The sequence below is a fragment of the Leucopleurus acutus genome, assembly GCF_964270905.1.
Source record: "Leucopleurus acutus genome assembly, chromosome: 7".
Lineage (NCBI taxonomy): Eukaryota > Metazoa > Chordata > Mammalia > Artiodactyla > Delphinidae > Leucopleurus > Leucopleurus acutus.
The window spans coordinates 13,748,271-13,768,057 of record NC_139150.1 but is presented as its reverse complement, the minus strand read 5'-3'; the positions used below and the strand labels follow the sequence as shown (position 1 = coordinate 13,768,057).

The 19,787-nt window shown below is 43.4% G+C and overlaps 1 protein-coding gene across 1 annotated transcript; it reads left to right on the top strand.

The window, feature by feature from the left end:
* Nucleotides 1-2,519: 2,519 nt before the first annotated feature.
* On the top strand, nt 2,520-18,054 carry LOC309963706 (protein CutA homolog; the record flags this gene model as incomplete). The annotated part of the gene is made up of 6 exons (XM_082842238.1): nt 2,520-2,588; nt 6,376-6,524; nt 12,194-12,253; nt 13,818-13,863; nt 14,111-14,160; nt 17,952-18,054. 6 exons carry the CDS (start codon nt 2,520-2,522, stop codon nt 18,052-18,054), a joined length of 477 nt encoding a protein of 158 aa, XP_082698364.1.
* Nucleotides 18,055-19,787: the final 1,733 nt, after the last annotated feature.

The window sequence follows — 19,787 nt, the reverse complement described above, 5'->3', positions numbered from 1 at the left end:
GAGTCTATATCTGTAGATGAGGAAGAAGGCAAATCTCTGGAACCAGAGATAAAGTTGAACTTAAGGAAACAATTCTGTCTTACACCAGGTGTCAGACCTCATTGAAGCTGCAATTGATCTTTACTGGATTGAAGTTTGGCCTTTAAAGATTTCAGTAAAGTGTTGTATACCTGTAAAGAGGCCCAAAAGAACCTTCAAAATAAAGCAAAGGAGATGAAGAAAGAGAAGGAAGACACAAACAATGAAGAGGAAGTACTGTGGGTGAAAGAGATGGGTACAGAATCTGACTCTGAAGAGGATTCTGAGTCCATATCTGAATCCAGTAAGGAGGAGGAGAGAAAGAGGGTAAGAAGCCTCCAGAAGAAGAGCTTATAATCTCAGGCAGTGGCACTGAGGCTCTTACTAGAGCTGAAGAATCTGCCAAGGCCATAAATGCAGAATTGGACTTTTGGAATCTAACCTTGGAATTGAATCTGAAGAGAGTAGAAGTGCCTGAGTTGAAGTAAGAAGAGAATCCAGAAGCGGTTTCTTCCAAATAACAGTTCATCTCTTGCCATCCTTCCCCTGCTGCCCCAGCATCGCCTTCATCATGACCATCCTTATAATCACCAAATCAACAAACATTTATTGAGCATAATCTCTGTGGGATCCTGTGCTAAACTCTGGGACATCATCTCAGGATCTAAGGTAAAATGGTCATTAACAGTGGCCTTTCTTATTAATGTAATAGATTTAAAAGATCATAGCCTTGATTTATTTTAGTGGACTTTGAATATAAAGCGTTTTTTTTTAGGATCACTCAGCCTCATTTTCTCTAACCCTGTTTTTTTCACACACGCTAAGTTTTTCAATCACAAATGGAGATTTTCTGAGTTAACCTTGTTTGGTAGTTGACATGAGACTACTTGCTCATGAAACGCTGACATGGTCTTAAATTTTATAAAGCACTCTTATATTAATCTTCTCTGTTAATCCTCACTTTAAACCTATGAAGGAGGTATTAGCCCTTCCTTTACCAAAAAAAAACCCAAAAAGCTCAGAGAGGTTAAGTTATTTGCCTGAGGCCACATAGCTATTGATGTAAATGATAGGACTAGGGCTACAGCTGACTTTGTTAGACACTTTGCCAGGAAGTGTATCAGGCCTTTAAGAATTTATAGTCCCAAGGAATGAGACAGACTGGTAAACAGGTAATTAAAATAAACACAGAGGCTGTGAACTGGCAGCCTGCAGGCCAATTTAGCTAACAGGTGTGTTTTGTCTGGTCTCCCAGTTTAAAACAATTTTGAATTGGTTTTCAGCATTCCCCCCTCCTTTGTTTAAGGTACTATTTACATACCAACACAATTCACCAATTTAAGTGTATAGTTTGTTGAATTTTTTACTGTTTGTGTAACCACTACCACAGTCAAAATATAGAATAGTTTCCTTGGCTTAAAATTTACTTATGGCCTTGTGTATTCAATTTCTTCCCCTGAAGTGTTGTCATTTAAAAATTAAGATATTTCACATTAAAAAGCTGGATTAAAAAATTGGAAACCCTGACAACAGTGGACTCTGCATCCCCAAAGGGCAACAGTCAGTCCTTAGCTTGCTGCTTTTAAAGATTTGTTTAATAGTTGATGTTAAATGCTGCAACGGAAGTGTGGACAAAGTGCCTTAGGGGAAAGAGAGGACTGTGGGGATTAACCTTGGGAAAGACTGCACAGAGCAGCTGGCCTGGAAAGACAAATGAGTTCACGGGGAGAGCAATGAGGAGCCAGAGTGTGTGCTCTAAGCCAGAGAGGATTAGAAGGGAGGTCCTAGGAGGAGAGAGTGATGTGTGGGGGACAGGGAAGGGAAGGCAGCCACGTGTGTGCTTCATTTATTTGGGTTTATTTGGTGGGATGGTCCTCTACAGCGGTCCCCAACCTTTTTGGCACCAGGGACCGTTTTCGTGGAAGACAGTTTTTCCAGGGACTGGGGCGGGGGTGGGGGGGTAATGGTTTCGGGATGATTAAAGCGCATTCCATTTATCGTGCACTTTATTTCTATCATTATTACATCAGCTCCACCTCAGATCATCAGGCATTAGATCCCGGACGTTGGGGACCCCTGCAAAGTGGAAGAGTTTTGTGTATGTGTATTTGTGTTTGGGCTGACGATTTTATATATCTAAGAAACTTAGGTCTTTTAATCTGTACATCTCTGGGGATTTTATGGGGTTTTTTGTATGCGTATGTTAGAACGGGAAGGGAAAATTAGTATTTTTACTTTTGCAGGGGTTGGAGGTTTGCATATGGTGCTTGGGTTGTATGTTTCCAGAAGGAGAGTTGCCCAGTGAAAAATTATTCCCTCTTTCCCCGCCCCCTCCACTATCTCCTTCCGGCCAGCCTGGCTGGGACCTGGCTGGGCAGTGGGGCAGGCAGCAGGTGGTAAGGGGAGAGGCAGTTCAGGCCCTTCGTGCCCGCCCGTCAGCCAGCAACTCGGCCTCAGGCCACAGTTCCAATAGGCTGTGCTGCTAAATTACCAGCGACGCCATGGACAGGCTGGGCTTACGGTGCCCTTGGCCAGGCTACCCGCGGCCCTCTGTCCTTTTATGCCTTTTGGTGAGTGTTCCACACTACAATGCTATGAACCCTCTCGCCTCTAAACCTCCAACCTGGGGACTGAGGGAAGAACGTGCATTTCTCGTTTACTCTTCCTGGGGTTTTGAGCTGGGGGCGGGCAGGTAGTGGGTGGGCGGTAGAATCCTTGGAGGCATCACCCTGTGTCTTGGAGATTGTGAAGATTACCAGCACCTCTGTATGCCCTGCCTTGTGAGGAGGAGTGACTGGGCTGTGTTTCACTGCCAGGGTCCTTGGGGTGGTGAGGGGTGTCTGCTGGTGAGTTCTCATGTAAGGGTCACATGATAGGTTCTTTCCCTCTTTCCAGTGGAGTTACCATCTCATTTTTCTGGGGGCTTTGTTTTCTCATCTCTGAAGTATGTTAAAATGTTAAGGTTGGCAGTGGCTACAGAGTCCCTACAGTGGTGCTGGTGGTTGCAGTGGGCGGGGGCTGAGTGGGGTGGGGTGCGGGGGTGGTGGAAGGGAGAGCTGTGTGGGAGGGCCACAAGCCTAGGGGTCTAGCCCAGCTCTGCTGCTCACTTTTTGGTGATTTCTTCCCCTCTCTGGCCCTTAATTAACTGGCACAAATCAGTGGCTCAACATTTTGGGGACATTTCTTGATTTTGTGTGTGTGTGTCTATGTGTGTGAGTGCAAGTCTGGATTTGCACCCAAGGAAAGTGTATAAACACAATGTCAATTTCAGAGTATTCACAGATTCCTTAAAACTAGATGGATTACAAATTTAGAACCACTGGGTGGTTTCTGAGGCCCCTTCTGCCTTAACACAGATAGTAAAGTCAACCATAATCTCTTAAAGGCTAGGCAAATACTGCAGGACGAAAAAAGAATGAAATAATTGAAAGGGTACATAAAATGTTTTAAACGAATGTAAAATTAGAAAAGGTATATAGTAATGACATAAATGTGAAAATGCTATAAACTTAGAGTAAATCTTTTCCCGTTATAATGTTTCTATTAGGGAATATGGTGATGTGTGTATTTTGCATTCATATAATATCACTTTCTAATATACTGTAGTCCACTTTTGGTTCTAAACCGACCTTTACATGCTTCTGATTCTTTGTTGATATGGTCCACAAACATTTCTCAAGCCCATACTCCTTGTCAGTGGGTTATAAAGTGCTGGGGATACAGAAATGTATGAGGCCAAAGAGCTCATGTCCAATGAGGGAGACATATGTAAACAACTGTCTTATTTCAGTGTGATTGATGGTACAATAGAAGGATGTTTAGCAGCAGTCCTGACCTCTACCCACTAGATGCCAGTGGCATCTCCTCCCCAATCATGACAATCAAAATTGTCCCTAGATGTTGCCAGATGTCCCCTGGGGGGAAAAATTGCCCCAAGTTGCGAGGCGCTGGATTAAGTGAAGCTGAAATAAGCCCACTGTATCAATTCCTAGTCGTGCTCCTTGCAGTTCAGAGAGCCCAGAAAAGGAGGCAGGAGTCTTGGATTTAAGTCTTGCTTCTGTCACAGAATTTCTGTATGTTCTGCCTCAGTAACATTATCTGTTAAATGAAGGGTTATCTTAGATAATACCTGAGGGCCCAAAGTACCTCTTAGTATTTTTTGACTATGAGTTCATACAAGAGTTTCAATACATTTTAGGTGAGTTTATAGTTAATCCTGTTAGCTCAGTGTTACACTGATAACTGCTGGCCGAAATGCCCTAGATCTTCCTTAGGAATGGTTTTTCTGGTTGAGGGACAGACCATTACTCCTTTTGTTCAGAGTCTGTACAGGAAGCCACCTTAGAGTCATGTAGTTGACCCCTTACAGTTTTTTAGTTTGTCCGATTCTCTGCCAAAAGCGCTGTGGGTGACCCAAAAGCCCTACTTACTTCACAAGGCTATTTTGTCTCAATATCAACATCTCGCTGGTGTACTAATTCACCAGTCTACAAGTTATTTCTTGAGAACCTGCTGTGTGCCGTGAACTGTCCTGGGGACACAGTGATGAGTAAACCACAGTCCCTTCCTTTATTGGATTAGTGATTATATATTGTTTTTCCTATCTTGTTTGAACCCATGGCAGCTCTGAGGCAGGCAGCACAGATGTCATAATCTCCAGTTTCTAGATAACATTTATAGAAGGCAAAGGAAGTAACGTGTTGAAGACCACAGGCAGCAGTACTGGCGCTAGGATTTAAATCCTGCTCTTTAGTGCCTTTATTTTTTTCCAATATAATCTAATTGAGTTGTCACCAAAAGCTTCATTGAAAAGCCTGGTTCTTTTCTTCTTGTGTGGTCACTGGTTTAGTTCAGAGGGCTAGTGTGTTGGATTGGAGGGGTTGGTGGAGGTAGTGGGAGGGAATGAGAAACCCACCCCAGACAGGCTTCTAGTCAAACTGAAGCTAAAGACATAAAAACGCTACTCAGGCCCTGCCAAGAAGTAGGAGCCAGGCAGGGCCGGGCAATAACGTAGGAGTGGGAGGACATAGGTTTATTTGAGCGAGATGTGAGCCCCGGGCTGGGAGGCAGAAGCACGCTCTTGTTCAGTCTTGCCTGAGTCACAGTGGGGCTCCTTGCAAGTTGCCTCTATCCCTATTAATGACTCCTTTGTATTCCCCCAGCAAAGAACCCTGGAATAGAAGATGTCCTCCAGTTCTTTTCATTTCCTCTTATTTTAAAAGTTTGTCATTAAAAAAGCAAGAAAAAGTGTATCTTGCCTGTCTTTTCCTCTCACGGTGTCACTGCCGTTTTCTTAGCTCAAGATCTTAATGTCTTTTTCCTGGAACGTTGTAATGGCCTTTTGAATAGACTGCCTTCTGGTCACTCCCCATCCTCCTTCAGCTTGATCATATTATTACTCTTCTGCTTTAAAACCTGCAAAAGCACCTTATCACTTGAGTATGAACCCTACATTCCTTAGCCTGACCCCTTATAGTTCTAGCCAGTCTCATTCTCCTCCCAATCTCTTATCCACAGACTAAGACCCATGCAGACTAGATAGCTTATCTGTCCCTACATACCTCTTGAGTTTGTACATATTATCATATCTCCCTCTTTTGTAATTCTGCTTATTATTTCAGTTCCAACTTAGATAGTACCTTCTTTTCAAAGCCTTTTCCTGTCTCCAACAGGTAGAGCCTTCCTCCTGGACCCTCCAGTTGTCTGTCACAGTAGTACAGGTCACATTGCTTTAGAATTAGCCTTCCTTTTCCACTAGACTCCCTGTAGCACCTGGCACATACACAATTGAACGAAGGTGAAATTAACTCCCTAAAACATCGGCAGGTGTAAGAACTTGTCATTCATAATAATCTCCATAGGATGATAGCAGTTCAGTGTATGCCAGTTGGCGTTACCTCCAGTAGCAGTTTTGTGCAGTAGGAATGGATTTCAAGTTATCCAGACTCGACTCCTAATCTTGGCTTCAGTTAAAAGCTGTGTGATTTTTTTTTTTTTTTGGCCACACTGCATGGCTTGTGGGATCTTAGTTCCCCTACCAGGGATTGAACCCGGCAGTGAAAGTGCTCAGTCCTAACCACTGGACCACCTGGGAATTCCCAAAGCTGTGTGATTTTGAGCAAGTTTCTTGATTTTTGAGCCTCTGTTTTTTTCCCTTTTTTTTACCATTTGTAAAATGCAGAGGCAAATAATCTAGACATGAAAACTTTAAGCACTAAAACTCCCAGGAATTATTTTGTGGATGGGAAATAGGGATGAAAATATGGTGCTCAGCTTTGGTTCCAGTCTGCTTGAGCTGGCAAATAGTGAGTTGGCCATGTCACTGCTGATCTGTGCTTCTCTTTTCCCACCGTGTAGATCCTGACTGCTTCTTTCCTGACATACCCCATGCTCAGGACCCTTAGCCAGCAGCTCCTTTCAGTTGTCACTGGCAGCTATGTCTCCGGCACTTACTCCATCGTTTTTGTCAACTGTCCCAACGAGCAGATTGCCAGAGATATTGCCAGGTATGGTGAAGGGGCTTAGGTGCTGCCCCAGGAGGCTTGGGAGCTACCAGGATGCTCCAGAGGGGCCACTTTGGGGTACTTCTCTTGCTTTTGACAACCCCATCTGTCCAGTGATGAACTACACAGCTGTCTGCTTGGGGTGATATGAGAAGCATGGCTGAATGACACTTGGATGGATCCTGCTGCTGGGCCTGAAAATGCTGAGTGGTGCATGGGGGCGTAAAAGTGATATGAGACCCAGAGAGATAGCTGGCTTGCGCAAGGTGTTAAGATAAGAGAACAGTGGAACTCTGCAAGTTGAGAATTTAAGAGTCCTAATTCCTGACCCAGCTGTCTTTTTGGAGATAGTCTTTGCTCAGTCCCAGAGGTGCCCACCATGACAAGAGGAGGAGGAGACCAATTCCAAGTATATGGCAGATTTCTAAAAGCAGCTGTGCTGTGGTGGAAAGAGCACTGGACTTGTAATCAGAACAATTTGAATCTTGGCTCTGCCACTTGCTGTGTGACCTCGGGCAAGTTGCTTCCCTTCTCTAAGCATTAGTTTTCTGAATTATACAATAGGATAATGCCACCTACCTCACAGGGTTGTTGAGAGGATTATATGATATATGTACAGTCCTTATTCCAGTAACTCAGATGTAGTAGATGCTCAAAAAATGTTTGTTGTATCTGAATTTCCACCCTTCTCTTCTTTTTAAATTTATTTTTCTTTTTTTGGCCGCGCCTTGAGGCTTGCGGTATCTTAGTTCCCTGAACAGGGATAGAACCCAGGGCCACGGCAGTAAAAGCGCCGAGTCCTAACCACTGGACTGCTAGGGAAGCTCCCCTGCCCTTCACTCCTTTATAGCTGCAGCTTTGAAGCGGGTTAGTGGGGCTGAGGGGTACTGGATTTGGCTCCTGGCTCCCTTTCTTCTTGCTCTACAACTTGCTCTACAACTCAGCATTCTTGAGGTTTGATGATAGCTTAAGTTATAGTGTTTTATGTGTTGAATTCGGTCTTTGGGGGCACATAGCCTCCAAACTGATGGTCACAGGTTAACTTTGCATTTGATTCCATCTTTCCTGCCCCTAACCAGAATGTCTATTTTTTCCTTATTTACATTACTTTTGGAGAACAGCTCTTGTCTAAAAGAACATGTGATTACTCCAGAAATATGACCTAGTATTGTATTTAGCAGCTAGGAATTGAAATCCCTCCTGTGCTTCTGGTATACCCAGGATCTGTGCTGAACTCTCTGGACCCCTGGATTAGCCACTCTGGGTCCTGTGAGGGAACAACTTCAGCTGACATCTGTGAGGTGTTGGGTATCAGGAGGAGAAGGATTCTAAGGCCTGGATTCTAAATACAGTAGTTGAGAGGCCAGTTCAGGTAAATGGATCAGTATCAGCTTGGAGAGGGGTCTCTATTGCCTTTGCATCCAAGGTTGCTCATGAGAGGTCAGGAATGGGGTCTCATTGCTTCATAGGTAATGCTTTTTCTCTCTGGTTTTTCTCCTTGTTTTTAGGAATTTCTCTTTGTCTTAATGTTCAAGTATTACTTTGTTAAATATAGCCTCTCTACTCTCTCTATCTGCATCACGCTTTCCTGGAACTCCTTATAGATGTTGAATTTGTTTTCTGTGACTGAACTTTTATAGTTTTCTTTAGACTGAATTTTATAGGTTTCCTTTTCAAGATTTCAGATTGTTTTTAATAACCAACTGCTCTTGTTTTGTAATTGTCTGATCTTGTTTTATAAATGCAATAATCTTGCTTTATCTTTCTGTGGATAGTAATTATACTTATTTTATGCTTAATTTTCTTCCAGCTTTATTGAGATATAATTGACATATAACATTGTGTAAGTTTAAGGTATACAACATGATGATTTTATATGTGTATATATTACAAAATGATTACGACAATAAGGTTAAACATCCATCATCTCAGTTACTTTTTTGTGTGATAAGAACTCTTTAAGATCTACTCTCTTAGCAATTTTCAAGTGTACATAATTGTACTTATTTTTAAATCTTGGTTTCAATTATCCTTCTCATGTAAATTCTTTTTTGTTGTTGAATTTTAGTCTCTCATGGTGTTGACTTTCCTCAAATACTTTGTAATTCTTAATTGTAGCCTCTCTCATCTTCTTAGCTATGCTTATGGGGAAGTGTAGAAACAAATGGAGGAATTGACCTTAGGTGGTACTCTGCAGTGTGCGTGTGGGGCATGTGGACATTCTACTGGCTGGGGTACCCAAGTAACTGGTCTTCTGGGCATGCACTCTCCCTTTTGTCCTTGGCTGTCGCCGGCCACTAGGACAGTGTTTTGCCTTTTGTCCAAAATTCCCATGCTCACTGCTCTGCCTGTATCAAACATCCCATTACTGTTGCCTGGGCCATGGGAGATTTAGGGGGTCTACCTGCTCCTGCTGTGGCATTCCAACTATTTACCTTAATGGTTGCCTCCAAGTTCTTGCCTGCTCTGGTTCCCATTACATCTAGATTTCAAACTGTTGCTTTCATTTTCTCTCCCCCACCTCCTGCCCCAAGTTCAAAAAGGTACATTTATTTACAAAGGAACAGTATAAATGTAATAAGGAATAAAGGAAATAAAATAATAGGCATACATATTTACATAGCAGATGTAGGCAAAACTTACTAAGAAGATTCTTGAAATACTTTTACAATCTAGGATTCAACAGTTAAAATCAGTTTCTAAGAATAATTTATCACCTCAAGAAGAATTTTTAGGATGGTCAACTTATATGATTCAAACTATGGCTATGTTAGTGAAAAAATTATAATTTTATATTCTTCAAAATTCTCCAGGTTGCTGGAGGCCAAGAAAACCAGATCACTGCCAATGTTTAAAAGATTCAAAGGCTCTTAAGTTAGGACGTCCCCCTGCATGCTCCCATGCATGTCTCAGGGCTGCCTTTTTTCTTTAGGGCCTCCTCCTAGTTGCTAGTACATAAAGCGTTCTTACTGTGCTCTGGCACGGTGAAGAAATGTTTTGTTGTTTCTGGTGTGGGGTGTAAAAGGGAGGTTGCAGTGTGTGTGCAGCCCACCAGCTGAGCTGGAAGTCTCAATTGGAGTCCTGAGTGATGTGGCAGTGGAGCTCTCCCCTCAGCTGTTCTGTTCAGTATTTTTCGTTAATGATTTGGGTAGAAGAGAGGCAAATAGGTTCGCTTCCAGGATTTGTAGAAGGAGAGTAAGTGGGTACATGGTGGGGAGGGCCCCACAAATGTTAGCCGGCAGGAACCCCAGCTCTGCCTGCGGAACTAGTGCTGGGACCAGGTCTTTCAGCTCCAGTTTAGTGCTCTTTCTTCTTTAGTGCTCTTTAGCGTTCAGTCTGCTGCCTCTCAGTTCTGCTTCAGTTCCATTCTGGTTCCTGGCCGTGTTCTTAGAGCTCTTCATTGACAGATGCATTCTAAACTGGAAAAATCTCTTATTGGGGCTAGGGTGAAAACCTGAATGTTGAACCAGGAGACCTGGATTCTAGTTTCCTTTTTGCTGCCAACACCACATATGACCTTAGACAAGTCTTCCTTCTCTGGGCTTTGATTTCATACGTAGGGAGAGGGAATTGGATTAGGCCAGGGTCACAGACAAAGATATCACAAGCAGGCAACTTAAATGAGTGAAGTGGGCTGGGGTGTTGCGCTGAAGAATGACTGTAGTTAGCAACCCTTACTCGTCCCAGGTGTTGAGAGGGAGAACAGTGGAAACTGACCTGAGAAGCATATGTCATGCCTAGAGGGAGTAGCCCCTGCTCAGCTCTAGCTAAATCTGACCTTGTAGGACTACAGGTCCAAAATGTTAAAAGATTCATTTTTTGGTGAGAAGCTAGGTAATGTGTATTTTTTTTAATGTGAAATACCCTGATAGTAAATATTGGTAGCAAAATCAAGATTTTTTTTAAATGCCGTGAGAGCCAAACCATGTATCTGGTCTGTGAGCCTCTAGTCTGTGAACTTTGCAGTTTCTAGAGACCCCAGAAGCTCTGTCTTCTGCTTTACTCACATGAGCATGAGGGCTTGAGCTTTCCGTCTGTGACTCACTGCTGGGCTTTAGTGTGTGTGTTTGTTTTTTATTTGTCTGTTTGGCCACAGGAGCTTTTTGAATAACACAGCCCTCCATAACTTTACAGTCTTTTACCCAAGGACAGGTTGCTGTGATTACTCAGGAGTTGACACTACCAAAGAGATTGGAGGCCCGTGAGGCAATGGATTATTTTTTTCTAGAGGTTTAACTCACTCCCTCTGTTTGCGTGCCACCTTCAGAACCAGTGAAGTGTAATTTCTCAGCAGATCATTTGAGTGAGTGAGTGAGACTTGCAGACGTTGCTTAAACAAATTTGTGCCGTGTGCCTCTCCTTACAGTCAGATTTATTTAGCACCTGGAACTTTCCAAGGGAATGAGGGTGGTGGTAATACCACCTTAAAGTGGAGCCTTAAATAGAGCACTGGTCAGCCTGGAACTCAGGGGAAGAGAAAGTAGGTCAGTTCTCTTGGCAGCAGTCAAGAGAAGGAGAGATCAGTAAGCAGGGCTCAGATTAGGGTTATCTGGCAGGGGCCACACACCTCAGAGAACTGAGACCAGGCCCCCTTGGCTGACTGAGACCTGAGAGGGGGTTGTCAGGGCCTGCCTGATTCCGAGGGCTTGAGGTTTGATACTTGGGGACACTTCTTTGCATCGATGACTTGGTGGTGCTTTTGTTTCTATGACACTTGTACTAGTTCAGGCACTTTTTATTGTGTTCACCAGGGCTCTGCACAGGATTCAGACTATCAGAGCAGGAATTCCAACCTGTGGTCTGTCAAAGAAAGTTTTTAGAGGTCTGCAAAGGTGATGATAATTGTGCTCTTACGGTTGTGGCAGGAACCTTCACAAAAATAAAAAGTGAAAAGAGCCTGTATCTGCCAAAGACAGACGTAGGATAGGATGCCTTTTTCTGCTTTCCCTTGGAGTTATATCAGTTCCATGTGGTCACATGATATCTACAGACCAGAAACCCTGTCAGCCTAGTACATATCCGAGAGAGAAAAGGAGAAGAAGGTGACATAAAAGGTTTTTTGGTGGTGAAAAGAGTTGGAAACCACCGACTGAACCAGTCCTCTGTACAGCAGGAGTCAGACACCCTGTCAGCCTTGTACATATCCAAGAGAGAAAAGGAGAAGAAGGTGACATAATAAAAGGAGTTTTTGGTGGTGAAAAGAGTTGGAAACCACCAACTGAACCAGTCCTCTGATTGTACAAGCAGGAGTCAGATTGTACAAGAGGAGTCAGGTTGAGTGCCTGTCTTGGATAGGTGCTCAAATACTTATTTCTGGAATGAAAGAGCGAGCTTGCATAAGGTCACACAGCCATCCTACTGCAGGGCTGGATTGGAATCCAGGTCTTTTTGTTCTCCGTCCATTGCTAATAAATTCCCATTCCCCAAGCAGACTAGGCCTGTCCTTTAAAACTGCCTTCCCATAGCTGCTTCCCTACTTCTCTCCCCACCCAGGGAAGGACTTATAAACAACTCTGTCTTCAGAGGTTCTGTGCACAGTAGTTATGAAACATGTTGGTTTGAGTTGGGAGGGGCACTCTAAATGGTTATCTATTTAGAATTAGGTTTCCTGAGTAGTTCCCAGGAACTGCTGGACACTTGCCCCAGTAACTGTCACTCTCTCTTTGCTTTAGGGCTATACTGGATAAGAAGCTGACTGCCTCTGTGAACATCCTGCCTAAGGCATACTCACTGTGAGTTTTTCTGTGGCCAGTGGAAGGGTGTGGGAGTGCTAGGTCAGGTCCTGCCTGGTGGAAAGAGCACTGAACTAATGGTGAATTGTCAAAGAACAAGTCAAAGGCATTTAATTAATCAATAGTTCACTGTCAATTTCTATTCAGAGGAAATCAACCAGTGGGTTTATGTCATTCAACAAAAGCAAAAACAGGCTGTGTTTAGAGAAGGGAGAAAAAAATCTACAGTTTAGGAACAGTGAATCTTGTCTGCACATTCTTTGTTTAAATCAATTAGCTTGCTTTTAGCAAAGAAGTCAAACTGGGCATTCCATCCCTGAGTAAGCCAACTAGGGATATCAAAGATTATAATTTCCATTACTTTTGGATTCTCTGGAAAACTTTGAGAGTTTAGCATATGCGACAGGCTGTTTCTGTGTATTGTCTGCCTTTTATTTCATCAGCTCCTTTACTTAAGCCTGGTCTGCACCATTTCCCTCATCAAAATATGTCAGTATCCCAGTACTGACTGTGCAGGATTTGTCTTGTGCCTTAATCTCTCTGATCAGCCTGTTTCTCATCTCCTTCCTCCCCTGATGAGCAAGATAGAGGGAGGGAGGGAGGGAGGGAGAGAAATAACATCTACTCTAAAGGTCAGCACAGAAAAGTGCTATATAATGAAAGCTTTCCCCTGCCCAGCAGTGTCATTCCCTCAGTGGCTCACATCACCTGTAGCTGTGGTTCCCAAATTAGGCTATGCTTTAGATTCCTGAGCTCCCTCCTGGATCTACTCAATCAATCTCCCTGAGGATGGGCCTTGAATCTGAATTTTTAAGAGGTTATGTAAGTGATTCATCCTTCCTTGTAACTCATCCTTTCACCACAGCTCTGTGAGATGAGGCCAGTGGCCTAAGTCATCTTAGATTTGCCCTGGGTTAGCATAGGCATTCGCAGGCCGAATTTCTTTCCCTTCCCATGATGCTGTTCTCGTACTCTTTTCTAAACATTGTCACTGACTTTGTTTTTAACTTTTGGACCTGTTTCCATATTTTATAAGGCTTACTTCTTCCCTGAATCTTCCTGTGCTTTTTCATTTACCCATTGGTGGGCACTCAGCTTTGAGAGTCAGTGATACAGATAGCACCAGTCCAAAGGATGGGGAGGTGCCTGGAAGCCAAGAGTATGGGATGAGCATTGAAAAAGCTGGAGATGCCCAGTTTAGAGGAGAGAACATATAGGAGTTTCTGTAGGGCTGTCCTGAGGTGGTTCTTCACGTGGAAGTTGGGGGAAACAATTGGGTGGCAAATGTTGGCACACCATAAGAAAAACCATCTCACGTGAAAACCTTTCAGGAGATGGTGAGCCCCTCACCTCCAGGAAAGTTAAGGCAGGTGCTAGAAGCGTGCATTAGAATGTTTAGACTAGATGACCTGTAGGGCCTTGGCCAACTCTAGGCTTTTTTATATGGGCTTGGAAAGATTTTAAAGTTTCCACCTTAGTAAGTCACCTAATTGGGCCAGGCTTATTTCACTGAACTCATCTTGTAAGCATGATAATTTTTTTTGGTTGTTATTCTCTTCTCCAGATACTATTGGAATGGAGAAATAGAAGAAGCCACTGAAATCCTGCTGGTGAGTGAGGATAGGGGGATGCGGCCTTGATAGGGAAAGAGTGAGAGCACAGTTCCAATTAAAAATTAGCAAAGATCAATTAACTGAGGTTCTTGCCCCACATAAGATGCCCTAGGTTCATTTGTAAGCTACTAACAGGGCCTGGGGACCCGGAGGAATCTGTCTCCTAAACAGCCAGATGAATGAGCAGCTGCAGAGCTGGGGCTGAGCTCCTGAAGCAGTGATTTTTCTTTTTTTTCTTTTACAGTTAATAAAGACAAAGACTTCCAAGGTCCGTATGCTATCCAGCTACATCAGGTAATAGTGCAATCTCTTCCCATCCGGGACATGCTGGGAACTAAGTGAAATGAGCTTGAGAAGTAGGATACCTAGAGCTTAGTCACCAGCCTCCCATGTGACCCTGGGTATGGCTCTGTCCCTCAGACTCTCCATCTGTAAAGTGAGTGAGTTTTAAACTAGCGGTTCTCAAAATTTTGGTCTCAGGATCCCTTTACACTTTTAAAAATTATTAAGGACCCAAAAGACCTTTGTTTATGTGGGTTATATCAAAGTTTACTGTATTAGAAATTAAAGCTGAGAAATTTTTAAAATATGTATTTTTAGTTCATTTAAATTAACAGTAATAGAACAATTACATATTAACATAAATACAGGCATACCTCAGACAGCTTTGGTTCCAGACTACCGCAATAAAGTGAATCATATGATTTTTTTTTTGCTTTCCCAGTGTATATGAAAGTTATGTTTAACCTATACTGCAGCGTATTAAGTGTGTTAATAGCATTATGTCTAAAAAAAAAATGTACATACCTTAATTTAAAAATACAAAACAAAAAACAATTATAGTAACATCAAAGATCACTGATGACATCACCATAACAAATATAATAATCATGAAAAAGTTTGAAATTTTGCAAGAATTAGCAAAATGTGAGACAGAGACACAAAGTGAGCAAATGTAGCATCAATAGACTTGCTTGATGCAGGGTCGCCACAAACCTTCAATTTCAAAAAAACACAGTATCTGTAATAAAGCATAGTGCAATAAAACAAGGTATGCTAGTAATGTATTTTATGGAAAGTAACCATATTTTCCAAAAAACAAAAAAGTGAGAAGAATGGCATCATTTTCCAGTTTTGCAAAATCTGGCTTAATAAGAGAGCTGGATCTTGTCAAAAGCATCTTTAAGTGTTGGGACACTTTTAAGCTCATGATGATAAATTCAGGTTTTCCAAACTTCTGATTTTTGCTTAAAAACATGATTTTTTTTAATTTACAGTATTGTGTTTAATTTCTGCTGTAGCACAAAGTGACTCATTTATATATATATATATATATTCTTTTTCATATTCTTTTCCATTATGGTTTATCAAAGGATAGGGAATATAGTTCCCTGTGCTATTCAGTAGGACCTTGTTTACCCATCCTGTATATAATAGTTTGCATCTGCTAATCCCAGACTCCCAGTCCTTCCCTCCCCAACCCCCAAAACATGAATTTTTAAATTGGCATTAAATGATATAAATTGTCTTCGTTTGAGTGATGGGTCCACTTTGTTCATATTTGATAAAATGTCTACCTAATACTCAAACCTGAGTAACCTTAATTTGTAAAACTGACAAATGATGGTTATTCAGGCTTGAAAGTAAAAATGGTATTCTTTGGGAAAAGTCTAGTTTAGCTTGTGTCTCAGTCAGACAAGTTTAAGACAACATTGAACTTAAGTATATAGCAGAAGTGCTTTATGTATGCTTCCCATTCTGTCACACAGAATATTAAAAAGGCACACTCAAGGGTCAAACTTTAATAAAAATAGTAATTTTTACCACATTATCAAGAATGTTCTTAAGTGAATTTGACTTTTTTAAAATGCAAGTATTGTGGTGGTGAAGAATACAGTGATAGCTAGTACAGTTTGGTGCCGTTGTCTTGATGCATGCTAAGGTGCCACCAGTTTTACCCATCATTGCTTTTGTACCATCAGTGCAAATGTCAACATAAATGAAAAGATAAATAACAGTTAGTATTATTATGAAAATAGTTTTGGCCTCATGGACCTCCTGAAAGAGGCTTGGAGTTCCCCCAGGGTCAGTGGACTCCACTTGAGAACCACTGGTGTAAATCCTTATTTATCATTCAGAGTGTAGTTTTGTAATAATTGGCATCACCTGGAAGCTTGCCATAAATGCAGAAACTCACTCACCCCAAACCTACTGAATCAAACTACAGTTTAACAAGATCCCCAGGTGATTCCTACGCACAGTAAAAGCTTGAGATTCTCTGGTCTAAACCAGTGATTTTTGATGTTGGCTACATATTATAATCACATGGAGACTTTCTCAAATTACCAATTTGGGCTCCACCTCAGATTCTGACCTAATTCATCTGGAATGGGGATCAAATGTGGTGTTCTTCAAAGCACCCAGGTTGACTCTCCTTGCAGCCAGGATGCAAGTCACCTGTCTGGATGATAAAATCCTTTCCTTTCACATCTTAGGGAACCAGGCAGGATTCTATGGTTATATGGCTATACTGGGTCTCAGATCTATTGGTAGAGAAGGCCCTTATTTTACTGCCTTAGCGCAGGTTTGGAAATAGGGCATCTTTGGTAGAACCAGTGCTGTTGAGAAATTACAGCCTGACTGGTGAAAGACAGCTTCAGGGTTAAGACAGTGAACCCCAGAGCTTGACCTCCAGCGTCAAATCCTGCCTCCTCCACTTGCTGGTTGTAGCATAAGTGCATGCAAATTACTTTCTGTGCCTCAGTTGCCTCATCTATAAAATGGGGACTATACTAGTACCTTGGGTTGTTATGCATATTGGAAAGAATTTATGTCAAGTATACGCATGAATTGCTGTATCAGTGACAGCTCTTACTACTAAAGTGTTATTAAAATGCCTTATACTGGGGGCTTCCCTGGTGGCACAGTGGTTGAGAGTCCGCCTGCCGATGCAGGGGATACGGGTTCGTGCCCTGGGAGGATCCCATGTGCCGCGGAGCGGCCGGGCCCGTGAGCCATGGCCGCTGAGCCTGCGTGTCTGGAGCCTGTGCTCCGCAACGGGAGAGGCCACGACAGTGAGAGGCCTGCGTACCGCAAAAAAAAAAAAAAAAGTCTTATGCTGAATGCTATTCAGACCTACATACACTGAATTCTGTGTGTCTGCTTATAAAAACACATACACTGGTCTAGGTATCCATGAAATAAGTAAATTCATTTTTCTCAGGCATTAGATAAAATTACCCAGCTTACTGCTAATGTTTAAGCACCTATACATACACATGTTGTGATTTAGTAAACGTTCTATCTCATGAGAACTTTACAGTGCCTAATTCAGCAAAAAAGCAGCAGAGGATCATTACTCCTGTGTGACAGATGGGACCAGGGCCCAAGGCCTTATGTTTTTTCCATTTGGAAAGTGAAGAGAACTGGCATTTTGTGCCAGGACTAGGTGAGGACTAGGTGAAAGAAATGGGGAAAAGGGAGAGATTGCTGTGGGTTTGGATGGTCAAGGAAGATCCCTGGGGAAAGGTCAGTGGTTGAGTTGAGCCTTGAGGAACAGAGAGGCTTTTGATTTATCAGCAGGAACAGGGAGAACTTTCTAGGTGGAGAAGAGAATACAGAGGTACAGGGGAAGGGGGAGTTGTTTGCGGAAGGCACAGTGATGAGTGAAGGATAGTAATAAAAACAGTAGCTAACATTTACTGAATGCATACAGCGCCAGTGTACCAGGTATGTGCCTTATATACCTGTCTCATGTAATCCTCAGCAATCCAGTCACATAGGTACTATTTTTATCCCCTCTTTTGCAGGGCCTTTAGGGAAATTAAGTGATTTGTCCGTGCTTACATAGCTAGTAAGTGGCAGGCTTAGAATTTGAACCCATGTCTGTGAGACTCTAAAGCCATCTGGCCTAACTCATCACTTGGTGACAGATGGGTAACAGGCGTAGGAGTGGTGGGCTGTGGGGCTGGAGCAGTGGGCTGCAGGCATATTGCAGAGGGCCTCAAGTGAGGCTGCCCAGTTGGGTTTTATTGCATAGGCTGACTAATCCTGGTCACTCACAGAGCTCTGCTTTCTTTCCAAAGGTTGGTGCATCCTTTTGAAATCCCAGAGGTCTTCAGTCTTCCCATGGACCAAGGAGATGTGCACTATTTAAAGTGGCTGGAGGAGGGCATGGAGGAGGAATGAGTGGGGGCTTCTTGTGCCTCCTGCTGGCTGACTCTAACCTTCATCAGCGGTTCTCTGGAGGAGGGGAGGCTTCTCTCTGCCCCCTCGCATCTCTGGATTCCATGCTTTTGTCAGCACAGAGGAGTTAAGTAACTTGTGGAGGGTGAAGGTCCAAGGCTTCTGAGGCTGGAAGAGGACGCTGGGCCAGTCAGGCCAAGCAAGAACCCCGTGGATCTTGTCTCTGAGTGCATCATGCGTAAAGGTGGCTGGGGTGGGAGGGCGAGGGTGACTGTGTATGGGGACCAAGGGGAGGCAGCAGTGAGGGTGAGGTTTGTCATCTACGTTCACTGAGCCTATATTGAGTGCCTAGTATGTTATTACTCTCCTGCCTCTCATGAGGAATGGACCTGTTGACCTGTCACCCAGAAGTGTGTGGGATGAATGCCACCTTCTAGGGGAACTGGAAGTGCTTTATCCAAAAGCATGGATTGCTAATGGTGGAATTTCAGGGACAAGCAGGATTTTATTTCTTCTAGCTAAAGATGGTGTTTGTTATTCCTGAGTCCTGAGGAAGTGGGACTGGAAGTGGGCTTCCTGAGTGCACATAGAACTAGGGAGTATTAGGGCTTAGACAGCCTCACGGATTGGGAGTAGGTCTTGACTCTTTCCTAGCCTGAAGGGGCAGACATCAGAAGGTTCTGGTGCCCTGCTCAGTGGAGACATGGGTTCTGAGCCCACCATACTAACCTCTCCACTTGAGCATTGAAACTGAGCATCCTGAAGGAGGAAGAACCCAGGGGGACTGCTAGACAAGTGTTTTTCAGACTTGCTCCACAGAACCCCAGGGGTTCACAGAAGGTATCCTGGGGCTACTCATACTTCAACCAGTGCAACTGTGCTTTTATTATTTTTATGTATTGAGCTAAGTTTCTGTTGTTAAAAGTTTGTAAACCAGTGGCCTAAGCCAGTCTCCATTTTATAGGAAAGGAAACTGAACTGCAGTGAGGTCCAGAAAGTGGGTGGCAATGTTGAGTTACAGACGGGATAGCCAAGGCTGCTCACTCTGTCTGGTGCTCTCCTAAACCTGTTCCACAGGTGTCTTCTCCACGGGGAAGATCCCTGTGGGGTGAGAAGAGAGACCTGATCTAGGCTGCTTCCATGGCTCTGTCACAAGGTGGCTCCGCTCTGGGGACACCATGGGCAGTTTGGGTGGGAGTCCACAGACATCTGCGGTATCCTAGGTCTTCCTTCTCAAGAGGGAAGGGTGTGTGGGAAGGGTGTTGCCAGGCTCTGGTTCTGACACCTTCTGTGCTTCTTGGACCTTAGTTCCTCCAGATATAAAATGAGGGAGGATCTGCAAGGACCCTTCCATGAAGACCTTGTAGCGACTTCAGGCTGAGCCCCTTCCAAAGGTCCAGAGGATCCTGTTTGTGATAGTGGGGAGTTTGGTGGGCTGCCTCAGGAGAAGAAAGAAAATGTTAATGGTGATGTCCTTTTTTTTTATGACAGATGTTTCTGGTGCATGTGAAAATCTTGTGTAAAGTAAACCCTACCGAAAATGTACTGGGGACCCCAAATGGACTGTCCATATTGCTTTCGCGATAGAGTCAATTTCTTGGTCTGGATTTCAAGGCCCTTCGGAGCCTTGCCTCAACTCAATTTTCCATCCTCACCTACTCTGGCATGTGGGTGCTCCAGTGTGCTGTGCTGTTACTCCTGTGTTCAGGCCATCCCCTCTGCCTGATCACCCTTCT